Source organism: Bos taurus, chromosome 23 (genome assembly GCF_002263795.3).
Source record: "Bos taurus isolate L1 Dominette 01449 registration number 42190680 breed Hereford chromosome 23, ARS-UCD2.0, whole genome shotgun sequence".
NCBI classification, from domain to species: Eukaryota; Metazoa; Chordata; class Mammalia; order Artiodactyla; family Bovidae; genus Bos; species Bos taurus.
In genome coordinates this window covers 41,501,069-41,514,974 of record NC_037350.1, presented here as the reverse complement: position 1 = coordinate 41,514,974, position 13,906 = coordinate 41,501,069, and the positions used below count along the sequence as shown (strand labels likewise).

Here is a 13,906-nt window from a genome sequence, read left to right as displayed (position 1 = left end):
AGGTACATTCTTAAGTCCGCTTCTGCATTCAGTAGTACACAAGAAAATCAGTTTCAGACAAAGAGGTGGTTGGAGGAGGGAGGCGCCTTTGTGACAGTTAGGGTTAGGGTTAGGGTTAGGGTTAGACCCAACCAAGGGTAGTTTCTTCAAGGTCAGTTGTAATCTGAACCCCTGTCGGTGAGCTTTTCGTGCACTGTTAGGTTAACATCCATTGGTTTGCCCTCCGCCTTGAATGGCTGTCTTAGCCACACACAGTTTTATAATGTCTTATAGCGATCATCTGAGAATGACGGTTCACTGGGTTAGCCACCCCTTCCAGTTGTCGGTACCTTCCGGTATGCTGTATCGAAGAATCTCCTCTGTACTAAACTCATTGGGAAAGTCTTTAAGTTTTGAGAGGCTTTCGGGTTCATGGTGCAGATACAGGTTTTCCAAAATTGTCATTTTTGCTTGAAGTCATGAATTCTGTCATTGGCTGCAAAAACTGTTAGTTACTTTATCCTTGACAGGCTCACTTTATTTGTTTTTGAGAAAATAGCTGACAAATAACTATATCGGTTGTCCTTTCAAATAAAAATAGCATTCCATGAAAAAACACAGCTAGCTTGCAGCTTAATCTCAAGTGCTTTTCCCTAGAAGTAGTCGTCACACTGATGTTAAGGAGAAGTGCCTCTGTGTGTGGTTCCATTGTGTCTCAGAGTGTGTGTATACTCAAGAGTTGAGATTTAATGCTGTGAACAGTTTCTATTTATCACTTTCTGAAGTGAACTTTTTTTTTTAAACTGCTAGCAACTGATGAAGAACACAGTATTTATTCATGCCCTTTGGTGCCACTGCATTGATCTGTGTCAGATGTTGCCACTTGGTGCTGCTGTTCATATTAAGTTTTTTAGAGATATAATTCATGTATCATAAAATTGAACCACAGTGAACAATTTAGTAGTTTTTAGCATATTCACTGAGTTGTGTGGCCATCACCACAGTCAACTCGAGAACCTTTTCATCGCTTTCACCCTGAAAAATATGTACCCATTCGGAGTCACTGCCGTTTCCCTGAACCCCCCCGGCGCCCGGCAGCTGCTGACGCACGTTGTCTGTCCCGTTCATTGCTTTGGCTGCGCTGGGTCTTTGTTGCTGTGCAGGCTTCTGTGCTCAGGGCCGGAGCTCTGCTGCAGTGTGTGCACTTCCCATCGCGGGGGCTTCTCGTGGTGGAGCCCAGGCTCAGGAGATGTGGTTCACAGGCTTAGTTGTTCCTAGGCACATGGGATCATTCCTGAGCAGGGATCAAACCCGTGTCTGCTACCGGCTGATTCTTTACCACTGGGTCACCAGGGAAGCCCGCCTCTCTGTCTCTTCGTGTTGGTTTGGTCATCTCATATGCATGGAATCCTGCAATAGGTGGCCCTTCTTTCTCTTCCCATGATGTCTCCAAGATCCGTCTGTGCTGGAGCATGCGTCAGTACCCAGCTCCTTTTTACAGATGGATAACACCTTGTTTCGTTTAGCTAAATACCAGTTGATGAACCTTCAGATTTTTTCTGCAGTGTTTATTATTCATATTTCTGCTCTGACCACGTGGATGCACGTTTGTATGTGGGCATACTTTTCGTTCCTCTTACGTTCACATCTGGGAGTGGAGTTGCTGGGTCACATAGTAACTCTGTTTTGAGGAACTTCCAGACCATTTTCCAGAGTGGCTGCAGCAGTTGGCATCCCTACCTGCAGGGAATGAGGGCTCTTAGTCCTCACCAGCTCTGCCTTTACCCATCTTTGTAAGCACAGCCCTCCTAGGGAATGTGAAGTGGTGGTTCGTGGTCATTTTGATTTGCATTTCCCTGATGGCTGATCTGTCGTTAACCATCACCATCATTGAAATACCAACACAGTGAAAAAGGGAAATACTTTCAGTACAATTATGAAAATATTTTTGACCTAGGAGATCCCATGAAAGGGTCTCTGGGTCCCCCAAGGGTCAAGCCGTTCATTAAACTGTAGAGAATGTGGGCTGTGGCTTCAGCAGCCTCTCTCTTCTTGCTTGGACAGAACGTTGGCACCACCTCTGTTTGCCCGTGAAATAGATATTGGGAGGCAGTGGGAGGCAGCCAGGGTCCAGTTGGAGGTTGTGGGAGGTCTGCTCAGGCTTGCTCTTGGGCCGTGTTGAAGCCCGTTCTTCTGCATTGTCAGGGAAGCAGGAAGAGGTCTTGTCCCAATCTGAGTGTACTAACCCGAGACAGGCATTTTCCAGAAGCAGCAGGTAGGTCTTCCCAGACAGTCTCCATTCAGGAGCATGTGGTCGCCAGCCTCTAAGGAAACCGAGGATCCACGCAGTTTGCCCACACGGTAGGGCTGGGAGTTGAGCAGCTGATATAGCCTTGTGAAAAGGAACTAATCCCCAGAATAAATTTTTGTAGCCAAAATTTTTATAACCAGAGAAGTCAATTCTAGAACTGGTACTTCTGTAATAGTAGACTACTCGTCTTTGTGGCAATAACAAAGCTCAGAAAAATATGAAATATTTAAGATTAAAAAGAAAGATGAAACTTCTGTACTGTTTTTCAATAAAGAATGTGCTCACTGCCTAGAAAATTGGTGAACGGTCAAGAATTGCCTGGATTCATGTTCCTTGGGTTGCTTTTTAATCACGTTGAAGTATGACTTCTTATGGATGTTGCTTCTAATTTGTCGGAAAAGCAAGTGCAGATTCTGCCAGCGTGGGCATGATGGATGGATTCTGACAACATGTAGTTACTTTCACTTAGAATAAACGCCAGCCATTCAGAGCTCTCCATTTTTCTGAGAGTATCGGACAGAGCCTTGCACAACACGGGTCATATACTGTGTTCTGATGTGTCACATGGGCTTTACCTCTGGATTGAAAGTCTAGTTGGAGTGTGTGGTCGCTGGGGGTGGGGAGATCAGGGTGTACATCCAGTCCAGGTAACGAAAACGTGAATCTTTTAATCATGCCATGTACAGTGTAATAACACATGCACTAAAGAAGCACATTAAATCAGAAAACAATTAGGAAACTTCGAGGATTATCTTACCATCTGAAAATATAGGAAGGACTTTCTAAGCAAGGAAAGTTTAACAAATGGGTTAGCTGATTTTAGTAACATAACAGACGGAAAAAGCAAATAAGAGGAAACTGTCTGCAATCTATGAGACATAAATGTAAAGGATGCTTGTACAAATGGGGGCGACAAAGAAAGCATTCAAGGTCCTGACCTGAGAAGGGCATCTCAGAAGACAGACGTTGTCTCGTGGCTCTGCGGGTTGAACTTCCATGTCTAAGCTTCAGAAAAAAGTTTCAGCTCAGAGGAGGAGGGGTTTTCTCTTTACAGTTGCCTGGTCCCTGCTGCTTTCTGCTGGAATGTGGTGAGGCAGCCTGGCGCGCGGGTGCTCGATGGGCAGGTGGACACAGTGACCTTTCCAGGCCACTCTGTCAGGAAGTGCTCCAGGAGCCCTTTTAAATGACAGCTAGGAGGGCCCACTGGATTCCCCAGCTGTTCCGCCCGGAGCCCACGGGGCCGGGCAGGCCAAGCACAAGTCTGTCCAGGAGTGGAGTCCCAGCTGTAAGCAGAGGAGAAGACTCAGGGCAGTGTCGCCATGGCATTGCCTTTAGACCTGAGCGTGCTCTCTGGGGTCTCAGCTCCCTGGGGATGGGGGGTGCGGCGGGCACTTGGGGAGCTGGCTCTGAACGCCATCTGGCCATCAGGGAGGTGGGTGTGGGGCGCCTTCTGATGGTATCTTCTAGGAAATGGGCTCGAGGACAGGACTGGTCCCTTTGGGTTCAGAGGCTGGGTGACTGCTTGACTGCGGTCCCTGGGCTGACAGCAGGCACTGCATACTCGTAGGTGTTGTGACTCCTGGAATAGAAAGGAGTCTGGCTCAGGGCTCCTGAGCCCTGCTCCCCCTCTTCTGTGGTCCCCGAGGGGTCAGGTGAAGCAGCTGCATCCTGACCCGTGTCCACCAGCCAGATCTGCAGCCTCACACGCCTTAGTTTAAACTCCGGATCCCCTGTGTCTTCATGTGTGCGGTGGTCACGCTCTTGGAATGTGACCAGTTGGTTTTTTCATTTTAATTCTTCTCTTTTTGTTTAAGGTGTGATGTTGATACTCTAAGGGCTACTGTATATTTGTGCACGTGCTTGCTTTTTTGTAGCGATTTTTAAAAAAAGGATTTTCAATTGTTTCAACCAAAGCTCCTCCTTCCTAAGCTGCACTGGTAACTTTTCTTTGGGTCTCTCTGTGTTGAGGATACTCCTCTCCTCTGTGGCCGTTTGGTCTGGAGGTTGGGTGCTGAGGGCCTGTGAGCCGGGACACTTGTCCAGCGTGTCTTCCGTCTCTTTCTCCTCCTATCTGCAGGGCTTGGGGTACCCGGCAGCAGGCTGCACCCGCTAGTGACTCTGTTCTTCCTCCCTCCTTCCTTTCCAGTTTTCAATGGTTCCAGCAGGTCGTCCCGGGAGAAGGACCCTGTTCAGAAACACAAAAGCAAAGAGGCCACTCCGGCGAAGGAGAAGCACAGCGATGCGCGGGCCGACGCACGGAGGGAGCAGGTGTCCGCGAGCCACCCCCCCGCCGCCCCCGCCGCCGGCTCCTCGGCCAAGGGGCTCGCCGCTCACCACCACCACCCCGCTCTGCATCGGTCGGCTCAGGACTTACGGAAACAGGTGAGGACCGGCCCTGCTGACAAGGGAGCAAGGCCTGGCCCAGATGTGCCAGCCCTCCCGCCCGAGGCCACCTGTCCGTTTCACCAAATTCACTGAAGGGGAATATGAGGAGTAGCCCAAAGCGGTGTGTGTTTCCAGGGCTCGGAAAGCAGGAAGGGATGCTCAGAGGTGAGAGAACCGTGGCCTGGCAGGGGTGCCAGTGCCCGCGCCTCTCCTCGGGTGAAGACAGAGGAGGGGCCATTGCTGGAGTTGCGTCACTCCCCGGAGGGTGCTGCCGGGGCCATCACCCTGGGCCTCGTGTGCTGGGTGTCCTGGAAGGGCAGCGAGGGGATGTCCCCCGTTACCCTTGCCTAGCACCGGGGAGGCCGGGAGCCACACGTTGCCCTGAAGCAGGTCTGCAGCCGGCCTGGATGTAAATTGTCCCTGGTGGACACATTGGCGGCTGTGGCAGGACTTGTGAGTGGCCTGCAGGTGGTGATGAGATGGGGTGTGGCCGCAGGGGACACTCCCCATCCCTCGCCCTGAGGCCACACACGCTCTGCCCTCCCTGCCCTCACCCCACCCCCAGCAAATTCCAGGGTGAGATCCAGACCCCTGATCTGGTGGGGGCGCCTGTTCCTGCCCTTGGACAAGATTTCTCAGGACCTGGGAGGGAGACAGTAAGGGTGAGAGGGGCCTGGAGGCACGGCGAGACGGGCGCCTGGATCCAGTGACAGCTCGTTAGCCCCTCTGCTGCTGTAGCCACCGCACCTGCAAGTCGGTGAGCTCTCCTCACCAGGAACATGTCACATACAGTTATGGCTGCCCTTGGTGGCACGGGTGATTCCCTGGCAGGCAGTGTTAGTGACTAAAAGATGCTCCTTGTCGTGTGAGGGTTGGAATTCCTCCTTCTGCTGACTTGTTCTTTCCCTGTGGTCTTTCTCATTCTTGACAATGTCAGGAACCGTTGTCTCCAAACGTGGGGCTGTTCACATGTGGCGCGTACAGAGGACTGTGTGTGTACGCGAGTATTACCAGTCGTAACCACGCACCAGCAAGCATCACTCAGTTGTCAGTTGGGGACGAGGCGAGCATCCTCGTTTAGTTTCCACGGTCCTGAGATCGCCACCTCACGCTTTGACATGTTGCCTTGAGATTAAGCAGGTGGGCTTTGCATATTGCCCACGGAAGTTCCTGCAACACAAACCTCAGTTTTCCTCATGAGAACACTGGAGCATGGAATTGGCCCTCCCGAGCTGGGTTCCCAGTTTTCAGGATGTAAAGTGCAGGACACACTGTCCATTTGGTGTTCTTGTTCCTTTTCCAAGGCCGTTGTCCGGACTGGTCCTTGTGCAGAACTTCCCTCCAGATCTTTGCTTATGAAAAAGAACACTTCTGAAGGGGTCTGAGTGGACAGGGACCCATCTGTGGAGCAGGAATCTCAGGGTGGAATGAATCTCTCTCAGTATCTAGCACTTTCAGACTCATGAGGCTGTGTTGAGTAACCCCCGTCTCTGTTGGTCCAGACTCATCCTCAGCCCCCAGTCCCTGCCCCTGAGTTCAGGGTTTCCCTTTGTCATTGAACAGGAGAGGGTCATGCAGTTGGAGGTGAGAATTGAGGGAGTAGCAGGTACCCCCTGCCTCGGGGTGGCCCCAGCCCCTGTTCCACAGCAGGCTCTGACCTGGAAGCAGGTGAGAGACCTCGGCAGGCAGACTCCCGTCATCTGCGTGACTGCAGGAGCCTGGCTGGTTTGCGGTCCAGGTCCTGTAGGAGGAGCGTCTCCTGCCCTCCCTCCCCTGTCAAATCCCCCAAGTGGGATGACCCGGGACTCCCAGTTCTAGCTGGGCTCTTAGCGTGACCTTCGCCAAGACTTAGGCTGTGATAATCAACCTGCCTGGGCCCTATTGTTCATTTCGAGCCAGTGATGCCAGCTCCTCTCCCAGGGACATTGTGGGACATGAAAGGGCAATTTTGATACCATCAAATCCCATTAGTTAAGTACTCTGGGGGGAGGAAAAAAGGGTCACTAGAAGCCAATTGTAGATTCCTTTGTAACAGCCTGACGCGAGTGATTAGAATCTGACCTTTCATCTTTTCAACTGCATAAAAGACGGAGGCCCGGAGAATACTCGGATCTGTAATCTCAGATATGGTTAATTTTTTTCTGTCAGCCGGAAAGAAAAGATCAGGGGTTGTGTGAAGTGCAGGTGATGGGGTGGGGACCCCTGCGTCGGGGTGCCTCTGCCTGCCGGCCCCAGTGCCCCAAGAGCTCGCTCTGCTGTCGAGGACGGCCCCGGGGCTCGCGTGTGCTGGGTGGGTGCCTGCCCTCCTGAGAGCCCTGGCCCCCGGGGCTAGGGCATGAGGACTCGGTGTGCGGGGCCTCGCCAGCCTTCCAGGTCTTATTCTCCCAAAGGTGCCAGGTGTGCCAGGTGTCACAGGCGTGTGTAACAGCCCTGAACTGCTCCCGGCTGATGATTTGGACGTATGGTAGGTGTTCAACAAAGCAGCGTTTCCTTAGAGTAGTGCTTACATGGTTTGCAGCAAGACAGTAATGAATTTAGGATGAAGAAACAACGGTTCTTCCACCTGGAGAGGGTTTGGAAATGGTTTCCAGACGTGGTGAGGAGGGTTTGCATCCGGAGGGGTGTGGGCGGGAAGCCAGGATGCGGCTGCTGTGGGTGGTGAGGCTGTGCCCAGCGGGTTGCCCCTGTTCTCGTCTGGGCGCTGAGACGGGCTGTCACGGGAAGGAGAGAACCCGCTCTCGAGGGCAGGGCGGAGGGTCTGCTGAGCTTTGGGGCCTCTAGGAGAGGTGCTCACGGTCACATGTATGGCGGTTGCGAAAAGTCTTGACCAAGTAAGATGGCGCAAGGAGGTTGAGCTTTTCAGACCAGAGGATGAGGAGTCTTCTTCAATATTCTGGAAAATGAAAAGCATCCAGGGAGAGATGTGAGAGGCTCGCCTTGGCTGGAAGAACATTTAAGGTCTTCGTCTGGGCTTCGTTAGGTCCTGCAGGGAGTCGGGGTTGCTCATTGTCCCTGGGGATGTGTGACTCAGTTGGGGGCCTTAGGAGGGGGCAGGTGCTGTGGAGACCTCGGGGCCTGACCAGGACGCGTCAGCCTCGTCCCTCTGCTCACTGCCTCCCAGGGGCCCGCCACGCCAGGAGGCCTGCCCTCCCGTCCGTAACTCTGCTGCCTGTCCAGTGGATTCTGTTCATTTAGGCTCATGTGCTTTTTAAGTTGAATTTTGAGGTCCAGATGCACTTCCCCAGCCAGCAGTGTGTTTCTCTCGGGCTCCTTTGCTGCGCTCAGAGCCTGGGCAGAGCCACTCGACTCAATGGCTCCCTCTAGTGGGAGATGGGAGCGTGGCAGTAGAATTCTGGTTGAACTGAGGACAGCTGCCTGTCCGTGCACCCGGGGTAACCTGAGCTATCCGTGCCAGGCGGCCAGCACCCCACTTCCTGCAGAGCTGGGTGATGCGGTGTCACTCCCTGGATTCTCTTTATAAATGAGTGTGACTTCTGTGTGTCACAAAATTATTGTGGTGTCCAGGCTGTAAGACAGTGGTGAAGAGCAACTGACCATTTACCCAGTTCCCACAGAGTCTGTGGACATTTATAGAGGCGGGAGATGGGCGCCTCCTGTGCAGAAGAGGCTGGGGCGCCAGAGACGTGAGGGGCGTCCAGCGAGGCGCCAGGTGACACAGATGCCCGCTGCTGGCAGCTGCCCCTCTGGGCGTGGGCATCTGAACCCCATGAGAGTGCTTGTTCTTTTTTTCCTGTGGCATTTTTTATTTCACTCTTCACTTATTTAGCATAGATTTTACAGTCCTGTGGGCAGATCATGCTGAAATACATGGAGCAGAGGAAAAGAACAACCATCTTTTCTTGGAACGGGTGTGTGTGTGTGTGTAACCATGTCTTTTCTTGGAACGGGGTGTGTGTGTGTGTGTGTGTGTGTGTGTGTGTAACCATGTCTTTTCTTGGAACAGGGGTGTGTATGTGTGCAACCATGTCTTTTCTTGGAACAGGGGTGTGTGTGCGCGCACGCGCATGCACCTGTCCCCTTACCAGCACAGCCTTGTGATCATGTTGCTGTTACTGACCTGTGTTGGGTGACTGGCAGATAGCATGGAGGGTGTGGTTTGCATGCCTTTGCTGGGACCCCCGTGCCCGCTCCTCACCCACAGGTGCAGCTGTTGAGCTGGGCTCGAGGGCGGGGTCCCCTGTGCCCAGACACTGACTGTGCTCTCTGCTCCTCCTGTGCCTCCAGGTTTCTAAGGTCAACGGAGTCACCCGAATGTCATCTCTGGGTACAAGTGCAACCAGTGCCAAAAAGATGCGCGAAGTCAGACCTTCACCGTCCAAAACTGTGAAGTACACTGCAACGGTGACGAAGGGGACTGTCACATACACCAAAGCCAAGAGAGAACTGGTCAAGGAAACCAAACCCCATCACCACAAGCCCAGTTCCGCTGTCAACCACACAATCTCAGGGAAAACTGAAAGTAGCAATGCAAAAACCCGCAAACAGGTGCTATCCCTCGGGGGGGCGTCCAAGTCCACCGGGCCCGCCGTCAATGGCCTCAAGGTCAGTGGCAGGTTGAACCCAAAGTCGTGCACTAAGGAGGTAGGGGGGCGGCAGCTGCGGGAGGGGCTCCGGAACTCCAAGCGGAGGCTGGAGGAGGTGCCCCCGGCCGACAAGCCGCAGTCGCCCCCCAAGAAGATGAAGGGGGCTGCGGGCAGCGCCGCCGAGGGCCCCGGCAGGAAGGCAGCCCCGGGCCCCGCCGAGAAGGCGCCGCTTGGGGCCCCTGGGAAGAAGGAGGCGCCCGAGCGGAGCCTGGAGAGGAACCGACCCAAGCGGGCGGCAGCCGGCAAGGGCCCGCCGGGCAGACAAGCACACGGCAAGCCGGACGGCGGCGCCCCCTGTGAAAATCGTTCTACCTCGCAATCGGAGCCCCTGCCTCGGCCGCACGAGGGGGCGGCCAAGGCCGAGAAGGGGGCCGGCAGGGCCGGGTGGGCGGCCATGGACGAGATCCCCGTGCTGCGGCCGTCGGCCAAGGAGTTCCACGACCCGCTCGTCTACATCGAGTCGGTGCGCCCTCAGGTGGAGAAGTACGGCATGTGCAGGGTGATCCCGCCCCCGGACTGGCGGCCCGAGTGCAAGCTCAACGACGAGATGCGCTTCGTCACGCAGATCCAGCACATCCACAAGCTGGGCCGGCGCTGGGGCCCCAACGTGCAGCGGCTGGCCTGCATCAAGAAGCACCTCAGATCTCAGGGCATCACCATGGACGAGCTCCCGCTCATAGGTAAGGCCCGCGGTGGCCGGCGCCACACCAGCCTCCGGGTGCGTCAGGGCCCAGGGGAAGTCTGAGCCCTGCTTTCTGCAGGTCAGTGTGGTCCTATGCGGGGCCCCCGCCTCCACACACACACTCACACTCACTCACTCACACCGGGCCACACCTGCTGGCCGCGTGGCTGAGTCCATAGTGGCGTCCAGAGAGGGGCAGGACCGCTGCACCGCGCCTTCGTCTGCCCGGGCTGCGTTAACCAAGTACTGCAGCTGGGGGCTTGACCTGCAGGGAGTCAGTTCTCTCGGTCTGGAGCTTGCAAGTGTGAGAGCAAGGTGCTGGCAGGGTTCATTTCTCCCGAGGCCTCTCTCCTTGCCTTGTGGACAGCCTTCCTTCTCCCGTGTCCCCACCTGTTCTCCTCCTCCACACACAGATTTCTAGTGTCCCTTCTCTTGTTAGAAGGACACCAGTCACATGGGGTCAGGGCCCACCCCGATGGCCTCATTTTACTGTAATCACCGCTTTAAGGACTGTCTCTAAACATGGCCACACTTAGGGCCTGCACACATGACTGTGGGTGGGGGCGCTTCAGCCTTTTGTCTCTCTCTCCCCTCTTCCTTCCTTGCCTCTCAGTTTTCCTGGTGGTAACTGGGTCCCGGTGGAGTCTAGCTCCTGGAACACTGTGGACCCAAGTGCAGGTACAGCTTTGCGCTGAAGCTGCACTCGCCTCAGTGACGGCTTTTGTGAACAGGCCGGCTGGCGTGGTCAGGCCCGGGCCCGGGCTGGGCACACGCACGGCCCTCCTGGAATCCCCGTCTCCCTCTTCCTCCGGGGGGTCCTTGCACCTCCAGGATTAAGCCCCTCTATCGGAGTGAGCCGGTGCCATGCAGTGGTGAACTCACACACTTCTCTTGCAGCTCAGGACCCTGGATGGGAGCAGCGTGGGGCCTGCTTTTAGGTTGGAGCAGCCTTTTGCAGGCAGGGAGCAGAGGGGCCGATGTCAGTCATTTAGGTGTCGGGGAGGGCAGTAAGATAGGTTTCCTTGCACCATGGAGGTTTCGCTATTACTCTCAGCAGATGAGACTCACTTAAATTCAGAGAATGCTTGGTTTGTGGTCCGCTATCATGGATGTGATCGGAGGTGACAGGGGCTTGGGAACAGGCTGAGGTGTCGACGTCTCGGGAGTGTGGTGTGGGCTGCGTGGGAGACCCAGAACTGCAGTGGGGCAGTGGGTCTTCTGAACAGTCAGGGCATCAGGTGACGTCAAGAGGGCACCGATTTTCCGTTCAGAGTAGGTTTCCGGAACCTTGGTTCCCATGGCGCCAGAAGCCATGGTGAGACTGGGGGTGTGTTCACAGCATTGCTGTTGGCCCAGGTGTGAAGCCTCCGCGTGGGAGGGGAGCTGGCTGGCCTGCCACCCGCCTTGGGTCTCACTCTGCGCTCATCCTCCTCGCGGCGTGAGGGACTTAGTTTCGAAGGAAGTTTCTCAGAGTCCACAGACTGCTCCTTCTCTGGGAAGGGGGCGCTTTGTCCCGAAGCATCCTTGCGGTCCTGAGAGTGGGTTGATGAAACCGGAGAGGAGTAACACGACGCCTTGGCGAGGACTGGTCAGGTTTTCTGAGGCTTACAACAGTGACCTCCTTTCCAGCCAGTCTCTGGTCTGACCCACGTCCCCGTCCCCCTCAGCAGGTGCAGGAGTTGCCCCGACTGAGAGCAAGGCCTGCCGCGCATCTTGGAACCTTGGGCCTTAGGCCCTGACGGCCAAGGTCGGCGCAGGTCTCCTCCTTGACGCGGCCCCTGCTGGCCTCAACCAAGCAACCAGCCAGCGTCCCGCCTGGCACAGCAGATGGGCTCGGGGTGCCGCCCGCCCATCCCTGGCCGTGCTGGCCGGCTGGACTCCGTTTGCGCACAGCTGGCTGAGGTGATCCGATGCTGTTCTCAGGAGTCCCGCTGCTCTTCCTTTCCTTTATTTTATACAAAGGTGTCCCCATCTTCTAAAGGTAGAAGCACTCTTACTGTTTACTTTGCTCACCTAGCATTCTGTGGGGTGTTTATCTCCTAACGGCTGGTGGATGATTATTCTGGAACGTTTTTCGTTTTTATTGGTCCAAGGGTGATTGCTTTTGAGACAGTTCCCATTGAGACGCCACTGGGCGGCCGTTGCACGTCTCTGAGTTTTGTGCAGTCTCATGGCTCATGGTTTGTGTGGTCTGATTGAGAGACCAGTGAGAACCAGCCCACACACCTTCGGAGATGAGCAGGGCTCTGTGTGAGCAGCGATGGGAGGAGCTGAGGGGCGGACAGATTCCCGCCTGCCCTCAGGGGGGCCTTGCCTGCTGCCTGGACATCTTGGGGGCTGAAGGGAGGTTACTGTGCGTGTGTGCGTGCATGTGTGTGTGTGTGGTGGGGGAGCGTTGGGAGGGGAATTGGAACTGATGGCATGTGCTGGGTGGGTACAGTTTCCCATCCCACAGCCGTTCCAGGTGATGCTGGGCTGCAGAGGTGGCCGAGGGCACGACGCAGGCTCTGCCAGCCCGGCAGGGAAGCCCTGCTTCTTGAGCCGTCTCCCCGCCCCCTGGGGCGTGAGGGGGCGTGCATCTTGCCCGTGCTCCAGCCATGCTGGGTTCTCCCTCCCCAGGGACCGACTCTCCTTCCTTTCAGGCCTCTGCCTAAGTGCCCGCTCCTCGGGGCGCCCTGCCCAGGCCGCCCTCCTGTGTTGGTCGGACCTCGGCCTGTCCTGGTCTGTTCACCGTCCTAGCACTAAGATGGTCTCATCCTCGTCTCTATAGACTGGGTGGCCCTGTGCCGCTCTGACCCCTGGCCTGGTGGCCTCCCTGGCACGTGGTGGACGCTGGTGCCCGTGGGCTCTCGGGTGGCGAAGGCGGTCTTCACAGTGCACTTCACCCACTGTCGCTGTCTTTTATCCCCTCGCCGTCCCAGGAGGCTGTGAGCTCGACCTGGCCTGCTTTTTCCGGCTGATTAACGAGATGGGCGGTATGCAGCAGGTGACGGACCTCAAAAAATGGAACAAACTCGCAGACATGCTGCGCATCCCCAGAACCGCCCAGGACCGGCTGGCCAAGCTCCAGGAGGCTTACTGCCAGTACCTGCTCTCCTATGACTCCCTGTCCCCCGAGGAGCACCGGCGCCTGGAGAAGGAGGTGCTGATGGAGAAGGAGAGCCTGGAGCGGCGCAAGGGGCCCCTGGAGGGCCACACGGAGCAGGACTACCACCGCTTCCACCCGCTGCCCCGCTTCGAGCCCAAGAACGGGCTCATCAATGGCGTGGCCCACAGAAACGGCTTCCGCAGCAAGCTGAAGGAGGTGGGCCCCGCGCAGCTCAAGACGGGCCGGCGGCGACTCTTTGCTCAGGAAAAGGAGGTGGTGAAGGAGGAGGAGGAGGACAAGGGCATCCTCAGCGACTTCCACAAGTGTATATACAAGGTAGGGCCCGCGGGCCTGCCGTGCGGCCTCGCGTGCGCCTTGTGGGCCATGGGGCCCCCGAGACCCCTGACGGCCGGCCCTGGGCACGTCCCTTGTAGAGCGCCACCCGCAGTCTGGGAGGAGTGAGCGTCTGCACCAGGCTGCTGGGCACCGAGCTCTGGCCCTGGTGTGGTGCTGAGTCGCTTCAGTCGTGCATGACTTTGTGCAGCCCCATAGACTATAGCCTGCCAGGCTCCTCTATCCATGGGATTCTTCTCCAGGCAGGAATACTGGAGTGGGTTGCCTTGCTCTCCTCCAGGGGATCTTCCTGACCCAGGGATCAAACCTGGGGCTCTTACATTTCCTGCATTGGCAGGCAGGTTCTTTACCACTGTGCCACCTGGGAATCAGGCGTCATTAAATGTGTGTTTTTGTACACGTGTGCCCACATGCCAGGGACGCAACCTGGGAGGCACAACTCCTCTTTCCGGAGGCTGGGGCTGGGGCTTCTCGTACGCACAGGGACCAGGTCCCCTGCCACT

General features: G+C 55.9%; 1 protein-coding gene across 11 annotated transcripts in view; it reads left to right on the top strand.

Annotated features, from left to right (window-relative positions):
- JARID2 (jumonji and AT-rich interaction domain containing 2) overlaps positions 1–13,906 on the top strand; it is a 231,036-nt gene that overhangs the window by 200,759 nt on the left and 16,371 nt on the right. For all 11 annotated transcript variants that reach the window (XM_059880679.1, XM_002697579.7, XM_059880678.1 and 8 more), the window contains 3 exons: positions 4,437–4,672; positions 8,921–9,959; positions 12,883–13,385. In XM_059880679.1, coding sequence (XP_059736662.1) covers positions 4,437–4,672; positions 8,921–9,959; positions 12,883–13,385 — 1,778 coding nt within the window. The remainder of the gene's footprint in view (positions 1–4,436; positions 4,673–8,920; positions 9,960–12,882; positions 13,386–13,906) is intronic.